This window comes from Moschus berezovskii, chromosome 5, assembly GCF_049115385.1.
Source record: "Moschus berezovskii isolate FMDL1 chromosome 5, NW_MosBer_1.0, whole genome shotgun sequence".
Classification (NCBI taxonomy): domain Eukaryota; kingdom Metazoa; phylum Chordata; class Mammalia; order Artiodactyla; family Moschidae; genus Moschus; species Moschus berezovskii.
This window is the reverse complement of record NC_142464.1, coordinates 122588729-122602359: the sequence shown is the minus strand read 5'-3', so window position 1 is coordinate 122602359 and position 13631 is coordinate 122588729. Positions and strand designations below refer to the sequence as shown.

Here is a 13631-nt window from a genome sequence, read left to right as displayed (position 1 = left end):
GGCCTGACCTCCCCTGCGGATACACTCAAACAGGTGTGCAGCCGTGGAGGGAAGGGCCCAGGGCACATTCAAGTCAAGTGTGGTCTCAGGGGCAGACAGGCCCGGCAGCAAATTCAGATCCACCAAGAACCAGCCTCAACCTCTGGCGAAGCACAGCTTAGCCTGCCGGTGCCTTATTTCCACATCTGCAAAAAGGGTAACAGCGCCTGGCAGAGGGGGCGGTCTCAGGAGTGGGGAGAGGTGTGTGAAGAGCCAGCACAGCCCCCAAGGCAGATGCTCCAGGAAGGCTGGCCCTTGCTGCTGTCTGCCATGACCCTTTTTCCCTCAGGCCTGAAACTATGTAAGGCAGGGGGGAAAAAAAAATGCTCTATGGCCAAACAACAATCAAGCAGCCCTGCAAAGTCCTCAAAGAGCACAGATATGGAAAGGAGCTATAACGTTAATTAAATGCCTTGATTTGTGATCTTTAAAAGATCTGTCTCTTCAGTGGGAGCTCAGAGGCTCCATCATAGGTGATAAAATGCAGCACAGCTGTAACGAGCCACGTGCTTTCCAAGGGCTTCACACACACAACTGGTTCAGCTCCCGCCTCACACCACCCCCAACCCGGAGCCGGAGAGAGAGGCCCTGCGGCAGCGGCGGCCAGAGGGGGCTGGAGGCGACGGACGGAAGTACCCAAGCTCGGCAGCCACACAGCCCACCGCAGCCTGCCTAGTCCAGAAGTAACTCAGTCATTCACATTCAGCCCAAATAAAGCTTTCAACAATGACACAAACCTGTAAAAGCCAATTAAGTGCAGACGCAAGGCAAATATTTATGATTTAATCACATACTGCACTGCACAATTAAAAAAAAAACAGGCCTGTCCTGTCCAAGCTTGCAATCCCAGGGAAAGCCTCTTCAACATTCTAAACGGCATTTCAGGATACGAATGGCTCTGGGGATTGTTAACAGGTCCTACTCCAAACCTAGTTCTCACTCTGCTACCTAGAGACATCAACAGTAAGCTCATCTTCCAAACCGGACAAACCAACAGCAGGAACAAGGAAGAGGAAGAGTCACTCTCAGGAAAAAAAACAAGTTTCAGCTGTGAGTTTATCAACATTGAGGTCAGCATGTGATGTGGCAAGAGCTGGGGATTTGGAAGCAGAAAGACTCAGATCTAAGTCCTGGCTCTATCTGAGGCAGATCACCTTGTTCCTCTCTCAGCTGTGAAAAGGGGCAACGGTGAAGACTCCTGTGATGATGAGGTGACAGGCATACGTCCGATGGCCTTAGAGTATGAGCCCTTCCGTGTGCCAGGCAAACGGTGGCGTCGTCCCTGACTCAGTCCAAGCCACCATTCCAAAGTTTCTTCTCCTCCTGGGGCCCTTACAGGATCAAGCTTCAACATTTCCTAGTTTAAACCAAGCAACAATGCCATTCGTTGCTCTGCTCATCTGAAGTCCTGCAGACTAATGAGGATAAAACATCCATTCAAGGAACAGCTACAGATTCCAACACCCTGTATAACCTGAGGGAATTTAGAACGGGGTTCTTCAAAGTTCTGGGGCAAATCAGTTCAACTGATCATGACAGCATTTTTTAAATCAAACAATTAAAAAAACAAACAAAACAAACAGGGCGCACTCAGAAAGGAGAATGTGTTTCAGTTCTATACCGAGTTATAGCTGTGCCTTTTGAGAGCACTGAGTCTCAACCAAGGGATAGGAGTGAGGGGTTGAGTCAAACCAGGTTTGCAAGCCACTCATCTAGAGCAGGTCACAGTGCCTGCTCGGAGTGGTTCACCTTGTATGCTGCTGGTAAGGTAAGACGGGCACCAGAGAGAGCGCAACAAATAAAGCCGACTGTACCCCACCCAAAAAACCGACTGTGCACGGGCAGGGGCTAAGCGTGGGGCGTGTGATAGCCCAGCAAAGGGTCAGGAAAAAAGGTAAGCAGGCAGGGAGCCAAGACAGCTGAGCAGGGCCTCGACACCACACAGGCAGGGACCGCCTGTGTGAAGGGGGCAGGCAGGCCCCAGGCCTGAAGGGCTCATTCTAGCTGGGGCAGGAAGATGCCAGCAGAGGCTGAGAGACCAGGGCAGATAATAAAACATGCCGTGAGAGGGCAAGCCACAGCTGTGGGAGCCCCAAGGATAGGACACCAACGGCTGGAGAGAGGCAGAGAAAGCATTTCCTAAAGGGGCCATCTCAGAGGACGGGGGAGCTGGGCTAGAAGCCACAAGGGCCAGGCATCCCGACAGCACGACAGCAGCCAAGAGACGACGCTCAGCAGGCCTATCTGCGGGGGGCATGAGCACTTTAAACTGGGAACGATGCCGAGTCAAAGCTCTGTTCCAGATTTTATGGTCTCAATAACGAGCTACCTGGAAGTGATGGGACAAGCTGAGAGCAAAGGAGAGAGAGACAACAGGAAGAGCCAGACTTTGTGTACAGCCAGAGAGTAAACAGCCCAGGGTGCAACAAGCCCGTTAAATACATCCAACGGCAAGGTCTTCCTCCTGTGCACGATCTGAACAGTGCTAAGGATGAGAACAGCGCATCAGACTCCGAAATTGTGTACACTCTGCTGGTTAAAGAAGAAACGACAAAAAGTCTACCTCAACGGACATTTGCCTAAGAGAAAACGATCAAGATTCCCAAATGGTGAAAAAGAGGGATTCCTGGGAGGATGACCAGAGGGGTGTCACTGCTACTCACAGCACTGGAAAAGTGTGGTGAAAGGCAGTGGTTTATGCCCCAGTGTGGCAACAGAAGCCCCTCAGCTTCCTGAAATCTACCCCAGCTACAAGGAGAAAGGGTCATCAGTTAGAACCTGTGCCTACCCCTTGGACTCAACTGGTTACAGTATCAAGATGAGCTTTTTAAAACAAACAGAAGGTTTTGGAGGCATGTCTAGAATAAAAGCACAGGTGGTCACTGCCTGGCACCTATTAGAAAACTGCCCCAAGCCAAGAGCGACGCCACGGCCACCACCTGGGCGCAGGCGAGGCCCCTGCCGAAGAGGCACTGCGAGTGGCAGCAGGCCTGGGTCTGAACCAGCACTTCCCGAACATCGCCACCAGCAGCACGACCTTGAGCCCGTTTCTTCAGGTCTCCAAGCCTGTTTCCCCATCTACTCAAAGGGAATGAACCAACATATCACACAGCCATAGCAGGGGTCCAAAAATGCCAGCGAGTGTTACTGTCATTGTGTTACTACCACATTATTTCTCACGGTATTTCCCCGCTAAGAGCTTAATAAGGCTGCAGGGAAGACGAGATGAACATGAAGCACCCGGAACACTGCAGCGGGTTTCCGGCTTCGCCCTTTGTAATGGGCAACTTTTGGGGAGGGGCGAGCGCGGTTTTGGAATGTGGGACAGGAGACGGTTTTGTTTTGCCATTTTCAGCGGGTAGGAGTAGCCTGAACAGGTCTTACAAACACTGGGACTTCCGAAACGACAGTCACCTGTGACCAATGAGGCTGACGTCAGAGTAAGAGGGACCCCCGGGATCCTCTGAAGGGCTCCTCCTACTTCACCTCTTTCACCTACTTACCAGTCTTTTCCCCAGAAAGCATCCTCTAGGTTACCGGAAATGTTGGCATTTGGGAAACAACTCTCAGGAGGCCTGCCACAGTCCTTCCAAAACATGTAGAACACAGACGTCCATCTGTGGACTGGTGAATGAAACGGAATAAATCGGAACTACGGGTTGTAACGAGCCTGCTTACTGTTGTCATCTGACCACCTTTATTCGCACGTGGAGCGAACAGGGGGAGGAAAAGCGGGGAGTACGGCCCCGATCCCCGCACAAAGGCGTCCCCGACTCAGGCCTCTAAGCGGGGTGCCTGGCCTGGCCTCAATCTGAACACCGGCTTGCAGTCCCCTTGTGGGTGATGACGCGCCAGTGCTCTCTCTTACGGCCTCCCGCGGTACCCGTTGAAACTCAACCCTTTCCAGGGCACCGCGGACAAAGCACGGCAGCTGAGGAGGAAGGCGCGGCGCCGCGGCCGAATGCACGCTGCAGCTCGCTGGAGCAGATAAGATGCGTGGAGCGCCCACACATGCACACGGGAGCACCCACGCGGCGGCCTCGGGCCCGGGCCGGGCCGGCGGGCCCCCCGGAGGGGCGGGCGCGGGCCCGGCCCCACTCACCATGAACGCCGCAGGGCTCAGAGGCGCGCGGCCGGCGGCTCCATGCCAGAGCTGGCGAGCCGGGCTCCACGGCGGGACCTCGGGGCGGCGGCTCCGGCGGCTCCGGCGGGCGGGGGCTGCAGGCCGCTCAATCGCGCGCAGGCGCCGCGCAGCCAATCCGCGGCTCGGGTTCGGCGCGTCAGGCCTGGCTCGCCCGGGACCCGGGCGCCGGGGCGGGGCTGGGGCCAGGGGAGGACGCCGGGCCCCCGGGGCCCGCTGGGGTCCCTGCACCGCCGGCCAGGCAGGAGGGTCGCGCGGCGCCCTCTGCACCCCTTGGGGCGTGCCTACGAGGGCTGGGGGGTCTAGGCGCGGGATGCCCGCCCTGATACAATCGGGCCTCAGTGCTGCCCGCAAAGAGAGAGTGACTGCGCGCTGAGCGCAGACACCACGCTGCAAAACGCTCCCTCCGAAGGCCAGCGGCGCAGCGCCCGGCAGCATGCGCAGACCTCTGCTTTGTGAGACTTCTGAAAATGAGACGCGTATGCTACCAGAAGGAACTGCATAAAAATAGTAACACTGGTAACCTCTGGGGAGTGGGGTGATAGCTATTTTCTTCTCTTCTTTGTACTGTTCAGTTCAGTCGCTCAGTCGTGTCCGACTCTCTGCGACCCCATGAATCACAGCACGCCAGGCCTCCCTGTCCATCACTAACTCCCGGAGTTCACTCAAACTCATGTCCATCGAGTCGGTGATGCCATCCAGCCATCTCATCCTCTGTCGTCCCCTTCTCCAGCCTTCAGTCTTCCCCAGCATCAGGGTCTTTTACTGTACTACGGTTCAAACGTTTTCCACAATAAGATCTGTTCAATTAAAACGTCAGGCTGCACACAGAAACGTAATAGTAGAAATCTGTAGCTTCTGAGGGACTGACTGGGAAGGGGTAGAATGTATCACCGGGGGTGACAGAATTACCATCTTGATAAGCATTCCTCAAAACTAATCGAATAGTAGCTTCAGAGGAGAGCATTCCACTGTTTGCAGATCATACCTCAATGCTTTAAGTCTTAAAATCTGCCCTGAGGTCAGAATGATTGCAGTTCAGCCCATGGGTCCAATGCTCAAGGGCTGAGCTCTGGGTCTGAGACAGCACAGACTGTTCTTCCCTGATGGAAACTCACAACTCCTCAGACCATGGAAGGAGGCTTTCCCCAGCTGCCTTTCTGAATAATAAGCATTACCAAGTTACCACTAGAAACTTCACTCAGAAACCTACAGTGTCCATCAAGCTGTGGTTGAGGAGTCAGACAGCAACAAGAAATTTCCATAAGTCGCTGGCAGTTGCAGCCATTGTAGAAAGAATCTGGCAGTGTCTTATACAGTTCAATACACACCAGCACAGCTGAGCGGCTAAACCACCACCACCACACTTGCAGGAATCTATCCAAAAGAAATACAAAACACATCCACAAACAGTCTTGCTGGCAAATATGCACAGCAGCATTATTCATTATAGCCCAACACAAAAGAAACCCAGTAAGTGAGGAATGGACAGACAGCATCTACAGCGATAAACAGGGGCACCGACACAGACAGCACACAGGCAGCTCACAGGCGCACCTCGGGGCATGACTCCCCTGCTAGGAAATGTCTTTGATAAGCAAATCTCTCCACATAAAGGAAATCAATGTTCGCCTGGAGCTGGAGGTGGAAGCAGAGATCTGCTGCAAATAGACACAAGGGAACTTTCTCAAGTGATGAAAATATTCTACCTCTGGATTGCAGTGACTGTTGCGTAACTGTTTAAGTTTATTAAGAAATCATGACCATGTACGCTGAGTGAATCTGACGGTATGATAATCATTACCACAATAAAGCCATTTGTTAAAAGTAATAGGATAAAAGGGGAGAGGCTGATTCTGGCTGGAAGGATTAAGGAAAGCCTTGTTTACAAAGCAAATCTGGAAGTAAGACAAATGCATGGGGGAGAGGTGTCTCTTCAATTTAAACCTGGATCTTTTTAACAAGCCTGCCTGAAGTTTTTGGGCTTCCCTGGTGGCTCAGAGGTTAAAGCGTCTGCCTCCAATGCGGGAGACCCGGGTTCGATCCCTGGGTCGGGAAGATCCCCTGGAGAAGGAAATGGTAACCCACTCCAGTATTCTTGCCTGGAGAATCCCATGGACGGAGAAGCCTGGTAGGCTACAGTCCACGGGGTCGCAAAGAGTCGGACACGACTGAGCGACGGAACGGAAACGAAACGGAACGGAAGTTTTTAATCCTCTAGGAGATAAGCCTGTGCTACCCACCACTCAATTAGAACCCAGAAACTGTGAAGTGACGTATTAACTTGCACATTTATGTCCAACTGAAAACTTAACTCCAGAGGTGATGTTTTCTTACCCTATTCGCTTATTTAAACCTAACCTAGCAATCTTATTCTAATTCTTTTTTTGGTTTTATGTCTATCTGCTTCCTCAGATGTCTTTGGAATAAATTTTTCCATCTCACTGCTTCATTTCACACATCTCCTCAATGTGTTAATTGAATCTTTAACCTATGATCACTTTTTTAAAAAAAGGTAAATGTCATCCAAGAATGGTAGAGTAACTGTTTTCCATTAAGAGAATAAAATGACAAACAACTAAGGTCAGTACACAAACCTGACTGGATGCTAGTTCATAAAATACAGTTTGGTGCAACTAGAGAAAGCGGACGCGATCTGGTCATGAACATCGTCTGAACACGGTCACGGTCAGGTGCTGTTGTAGAAATTACTGATGATTTTTTAAAGCCTGATGACACCTTCATGGTTGTGTAAAGCGCTGAATGGTGATGTATTTATGGGTACGATGTCATGATACCTGCAGGTTACTTTCAAGTGATTCCATTTTTTAAAACTATTTAAAAATGAATATGGCAAAATGTCAACTGTTCAATCTAAGTGGAGCATATATGGCTGTTCATTAAATTATTCCTTGAACCCTTCTCTAGGTTTGAGGTTTTTCTTCACGAGGGGACTAAACCAGTATGAAGGCCGACCTCATCTTCAGATCTCATCTTGAATACCTTCCCTGCAGAAACACTCTCTTCCCTCCCATGTAAACTACAGCAAGGCCCTGTTCGCCTCCCTCCTAGCATCAGGTTCTGTTTTCTCACAGCACTTAATCACACCTTGTAATTACATGACTCTCTGATTAGCACGCATTTCCCTCAAGAGTGGGAAACCTCTGAGGGTGGGGACTGGCTGCTGTCTCTCCACCACTGGAGACAAGCAAAGCCCCAAGCACGGAGGAGACACACAGCCCGTGTGGACTCTGCCATTCTCCCGTCCGTCTTTTCATCTCTCCCAGAAGCACTCACGGTGCTTGGCCCTAGGACTGAAGATGAACAAGGCTCCTGTCCTCACGTCCCTCACAGACCAGCAAACAGACAATCACCACACTCTGCGGGTGCTCGGTCCTGTGACGGAGGGGAATTGGAGGGCTCCAGGAGCCCCAGGAGAGACAGCCGGCCCAGCCTGAGGAGTTACTGTGTCCTTCCGGAAATAAGTCCTGAAACATGAAGAGAGCTTGTTGTGTTCTCAAAGACAGGTGTGGGTTCTCAGCCTCTCCTACCAACATCTAGTCCACACGAACTTTAGAGGCGCCAGCCAGAGCCCGCAGGCTCACTGCATTTAAATATGAGAGACACGTGTTAAGCATGGGCTAAGTACATATTAAGATATGCTTACCAAAAACACACTGCTTATCTCCTCTGGCAGGTTGTAACCTGCAAGTTACTTTAACAATAGTTTCTATCACATATTTTACATCTGAGTACCACTTATAAAGTTTTAACTATATACCATGTGAGGACAGGTTGAATTTACTAACATTTGAAACTTAAAAATAAGTCAGCAGAGCCTCTTCTCTATCTCAGTATGGCATTAGATTTGACTTTTATCTTAATTCACCTGTAAAGAGTTCTGCCTCCTGAAGTTTCTGAGTTAGCCAGAGCTCATTCCCAGGTCACCAGCACACTGGATTGATTTCCTTATTGATTAACCTGCAACATGGCTGTCTCCACCCTTTGAGGTCAAGGAGGTGAGACTGGGTGATCTGTTCCATGCAACACCCCAACACACAGCTGACAAAATCCAGTCTTGCTACAGGCCACTGGGTTTCACAGCAAGGCACTGGCTGCAGCGCTCAACTGAAGAAAACTGGTTAAATAAACAAAGATATGGCTACACAAAGGCCATAACTTAGTGCGTAAAAACGAGATCATGGGAGAATACTTAATGATGTGGGGAAATGTCTATGTTGTCATAGAGATAAGAAAGTCTACAGAGTGTCGTGCTTTGAAATTTTGACATTCATTCATCCACTTAACGGGCTTCCCTCGTGGCTCAGACAGTAAAGAATCCTCCTGCAATGTGGGAGACTTGGGTTCGATCCCTGGGTTGGGAAGATCCCCTGGAGAAGGGAATGGCTGCCCACTCCAGTATTATGGCCTGGAGAATTCTATGGACTGTATAGTCCATGGAGTCGCAAGGAGTTGGGCATAACTGAGCGACTTTCACTTTCATTTAACAAATTTGTATTAACCATCCAATAAAGCTAGGTACTGTTCTAGGCTCTGGAGAGAAAGTGACTGAAAAGCAAACAAGGTGTGCTCCTAGGCTTCGTGAATTCATATTCTGGGAGGGGTCGAGAGGCAGGCAATAAAGAGGCAACAAGCAAGTGGGCAAGAGTTTACGACAGAGAAAAGTGCTGTGCAGAAAATACACGACAATGCTCTGACAGAGGACGGTCCGTCAGACTGGGTGGTCAGGGAAAACCACTAAGAAGACGCCACCTAGGAGGGAGCATGTGAGCTAAGATGGGACGAATCTCATTCAACCCCACGAGGTGAGTCAGTCCTGTGCTAGGCAGAGGGACGGCCCCCACACATGCCCATGTCAATCCTGGGGACCTGTGACCGTTAGCTTAAGTGGTAGAAGGGACTCTGCAGGTGGGATTAACGTCATGGGCCCTGAGATGGGGAGATTATCCTTCATTATCTGGGTGGGCCCAAAATAACCCCAAGTGTCCTCAGAAGATGGAAGCAGGGGAAGGCAACACGCTGATGGAAACAGAAATTGCAGTGATGCAGCCACAAGCCGAGGAAGGCCAGCAGCTCACAGAACCTGGGACAGAAGGCACAGGTTCTCTCCCGGGGTCTCTAAGGAGACCACCCTGCCTACACTTTGATTTTAGCCTGGAAGATTCACTTCAGATTCCTGACCTCCTAACTATAGGAGGGTAACTCTGTATTGTTTGAAGCCACCGACTGTGGTGGTGATTTACTGAGGAGCAGCAAGGAATGGGTACAGGCACCACCAGCATCCTCTCCCTACCCCGCCGCGTCCCAGGCGCAGCAGCTGAGGCTCTGAGCGCCTTCCCCAGCTGAGTGACAGCTGGTCAGGGGCAGGGCGCCATTTCAACCCCAGCCCGGGCAGTCTGGCTCGGCGCCTCTTCCAGTCAGCTCCCCTGGTGTGCGGCCTTCGACCTACGACTTAAGTTTGCCACAGTCGTGCGCCCTCCATGGTCCTAAGGCCACACGAACTCTCAGACGCGCGCACAGGATCAAGGAACAAACCTCACACTTGCCTGTTAATTCAAGGATGCCACGGAGTGGGAAAGACCGAGGGCAAGAGAAGGGGATGACAGAGGACGAGATGGCTGATGGCATCACCGACTCAATGCACATGAGCTTGGGCAAACTCCAGGAGACAGTGAAGGACAGGAAGCCTGGCGTGCTGCAGTCCCCGGGGCCACTGAGAGACTGAACGACAAAAACGGAGTTTGCAATGGCAAAGAGAAAACTCCACCTGAAGTGCTTCCACACGCTGACGAGACGCAAAGCGGCGTTCTGAGTTCAACTGAGACTAGTGACTTAAAGGACGTTCAGAGGAGACGCAAAGGAGAGGTCACGGCCTTACTCCTCTCCAATCGGAGGTTTCTCCAAGTCCCACGTGGGCGCGTGCTGAGGACACCTCCTCGGAAGGGTCAGCTGTGCTCCACGCATCGCAGCCTGAGACAAGCCAGCCAGGCCTGTGCCCATCAACCCCTGGGAAAGGCCCAAGAAGTGTCTTCCCTGCTGATCCAACAGTGCTCAGAGACTGTAAAATACTTTTAAAAATCTCAATCTTCCACTGGGAATTAGATTGATGTGGAAAAAAAAGAAGTTTTCTCTGGCTGTCAATATTTTTGTATCAACACATTAAATTGTTCAGGGAAGCCCAGGAGCATTTGAAAGCTCCCAAGGATCACCTCCCTACATCTTCCTCAGAAGCAGCCTCAATTCAGCTGCTTGCCTGAAACACACTTTTCTGGTTCAGGTTATTCAACAGGCTATTCAGCTGCAGACACGATCACCGGAGGCCACAGTCAATCGCAGACCAGGTTCAGAAGACAAACGGTCCCCTCTGAACAATCCCAGCCACAGTTTCATTAGAGGGGACTAGAATGCAAGAAATACCTAGAGTAACAAGCAAGTTTGGCCTTGGAGTATAAAATGAAGCAAGGCAAAGACTAACAGTCTTGTCAAGAGAACATACAGGTCATAGTAAACACCCTTTGCCAACAACACAAGAGAAGACTCTACACATGGACATCACCAGATGGTAAATACGGAAATCAGACTGATTATATTCTTTGCAGTCAAAGGTGGAGGAGATCTATATAAGTCAGCAAAACAAGACACGGAGCTGACTGTGACTCAGATCATTAGCTCCTTGTTGCAAAATCCAGGCTTAAATTTAAGAAAGTAGGGAAACCACTGCTACTGCTAAGCTAAGTCACTTCAGTCGTGTCCAACTCTGTGTGACCCCACAGACGGAAGCCCACCAGGCTCCCCCGTCCCTGGGATTCTCCAGGCAAGAACACTGGAGTGGGTTGCCATTTCCTTCTCCACTAGGCCATCCATATATGATCTAAATCAAAACCCAAGGGATTAGATCTGATAGACAGTGCCTGAAGAACTATGGACTAAGGTTCATAACACTGTACAGGAGGCAGTGACCAAAACCATCGCAAAGAAAAAGAAATGCAAGAAGGCAAAGTGGTTGTCTGAGGAGGCCTTACAAATAGCTAAGGAAAGAAGAAAAGTAAAAAGCAAGGGAGAAAGGGAAAGATACACCCAACTGAATGCACAGTTCCAGAGAATAGCAAGGAGAGATAAGAAAGCCTTCTTAAATGAATAATGCAAAGAAGTAGAGGAAAACAATAGAATGGGAAAGAATAGAAATCTCTTCAAGGAAATCAAGGATATCAAGGGAACATTTCAAGCTAGGATGGGCACAATAAAGGACAGAAACGGTAAGGACCTAACAGAGGTAGAAGAGATTAATATGAGGAGGTGGCGAGAATACAAAGAACTGTACAAAAATGGTCTTAATGACCAGGATAACAATGATGGTGTGGTCACTCACCTAGAGTCAGACATCCTAGTGTAAAGTCATCTGGGCCTTAGGAAGCATCACTATGAACAAAGCTAGTTGAGGTGATGGAATTCCAGTTGAGATATTTCAAGTTCTAAAACATGCTGCTGTGAAAGTGCTACACTTAATATGCCAGCAAATTTGGAAAACTCAGCATCGGCCACAGGACTGAAAAAGGACAGTTTTCATTTCAATCCCAAGGAAAGGCAATGCCAAAGAATGTTCAAAGTACCACACAACTGCACTCATCTCACACAGTAACAAAGTAATGCTCAAAATTCTCCAAGCTAGGTTTCAACAGTACATGAACCAAGAACTTCCAGATGTTCAAGCTGGATTTAGAAAAGGCAGAAGAACAGAGTCAAATTGCCAACATCCACTGGGTCACAGAGAAAGGAGGGGAATTCCAGAAAAACATCTACTTCTGCTTCACTGACTACATTAAAGCCTTTGACTGTGTGGATCACAACAAACTGTGGAAAATTTTTAAAGAGATGGGAATAACAGACCACCTTACCTGTCTCCTGAGAAACCTGAATGTGGTTCAAGAAGCAACAGTGAGAACCAGACATGGAACAACTGACTGGTTCAAAATTGGGAAAGGAGTACAACAAGGCTGTATATTGTCACCCTGCTTATTTAACTTGTATGCAGAGTACATCATGTGAAATGCCAGGATTGATGACTCACAAAATGGAATTAAGACTGCTAGGAGAAATATCAACAACCTCAGATATGCAGATGATACCACTTTAATGGAAGGAAGAGAATAGTATCTACAGACCCTCCTGATGAGAATGAAATAGGAGAGTGAAAAAGCTGGTTTAAAACTCAACATTCAAAAAACTAAGATCATGGCATCTGGTCACATCACTTCATGGCAAATAGAAAGGGAAAATGTGGAAGTAGTGACGGGTTTTATTTTCTTGGGCTCCAGAATCACTGTGGACGGTTACTGCAGCCATGAAATTAAAAAACACACTTGCACATTGGAAAGAAAGTTATGACAAACCTAGACATTAAAAAGAGTTAAAGTATTAAAAAGCAAAGACATCACTTTGCCAACAAAGATCCGTATAGTCAAAGCTACGGTTTTTCCAGTAGTCATGTATGGATGTGAGAGTTGGACCATAAAGAAATCTAAGCACCGAAGAATTGATGCTTTTGGACTGTGGTGTTGGAGAAGACTTGAGAGTCCCTTGCACTGCAAAGAGATCCAACCAGTCCATCCTAAAGGAGATCAGTCCTGGGTGTTCATTGGAAGGACTGATGCTGAAGCTGAAGCTCCAATACTTTGACCACCTGATGCGAAGAACTGACTCACTGGAAAAGACCCAGATGTGGGGAAAGACGAAGAGGAGCGGGGAAAGGAGAAGAGGCGGCCAGAGGATGAGACGGTCAGATAGCATCACTGACTCAATGGACATGAGTTTGAGCAAACTCCGGGAGATGGTGAAGGACAGCGGAGCCTGACGTACTGCAGGCCACGGGGTCGCAGAGAATCAGACGCGACTCAGGGATTGAACAACAACGAAAAGTTCTTTCTTTTCGGCACTTTAAAAAATGCTGTTTCACTTCCTGCTGGCCTCCATGGTTTCTGATGTGAAAAACAAGTCATCCAAACTGCCCCTCCCCAGTAAGTGATATACTTTCTCTGGCTGCTTCTAAGATTTTTTTCTTTGTCTGCATTTTCAGCAGCATGGTTATGACATGTCTGGGCACTGACTTTGTGAGTTCATCCTGTCTGGAGTTCACTGAGCCTCCTGGTCCCCCGAATCTGTAGGTTTACATCTTTCACAAGATTTGCGACACCATCAGCCCTTATTTATACTACCCTGTGTCAAGCTGGGGATACCAGAGGATGCAAAGAGTGGTCAGTGTGACCCGTTCAGCAGAGCTTCTGGTCTTCCTCTCCAAACCACCTGCTACTGCTTCCTTTCCAGAATGCTACAATGCTGCTCCAGGCACTATGCTTATGTTCGAGTGGTACGGCTCCCTTCACTGGGAGACACTTTAGAGTATGCTTTGTCCTTCTTATCCGTAACTGAGACC

General features: G+C 49.4%; 1 protein-coding gene across 16 annotated transcripts in view; it reads right to left on the bottom strand.

Annotated features, from left to right (window-relative positions):
* Window positions 1-13631, bottom strand: part of TBC1D14 (TBC1 domain family member 14) — a 100476-nt gene that overhangs the window by 35011 nt on the left and 51834 nt on the right. Inside the window, exon 1 of one of the 16 annotated variants that reach the window (XM_055435122.2) lies at window positions 4142-4285. The exons of 14 other annotated variants lie outside the window; for them this stretch is intronic. In XM_055435122.2, the coding sequence (XP_055291097.2) occupies window positions 4142-4144 (3 nt within the window). In that variant the 5' untranslated portion in view covers window positions 4145-4285. Of the gene's footprint in view, window positions 1-3542; window positions 3664-4141; window positions 4286-13631 lie in introns of those variants that run through there. One more of the 16 variants, XM_088836559.1, reaches the window with a different exon arrangement.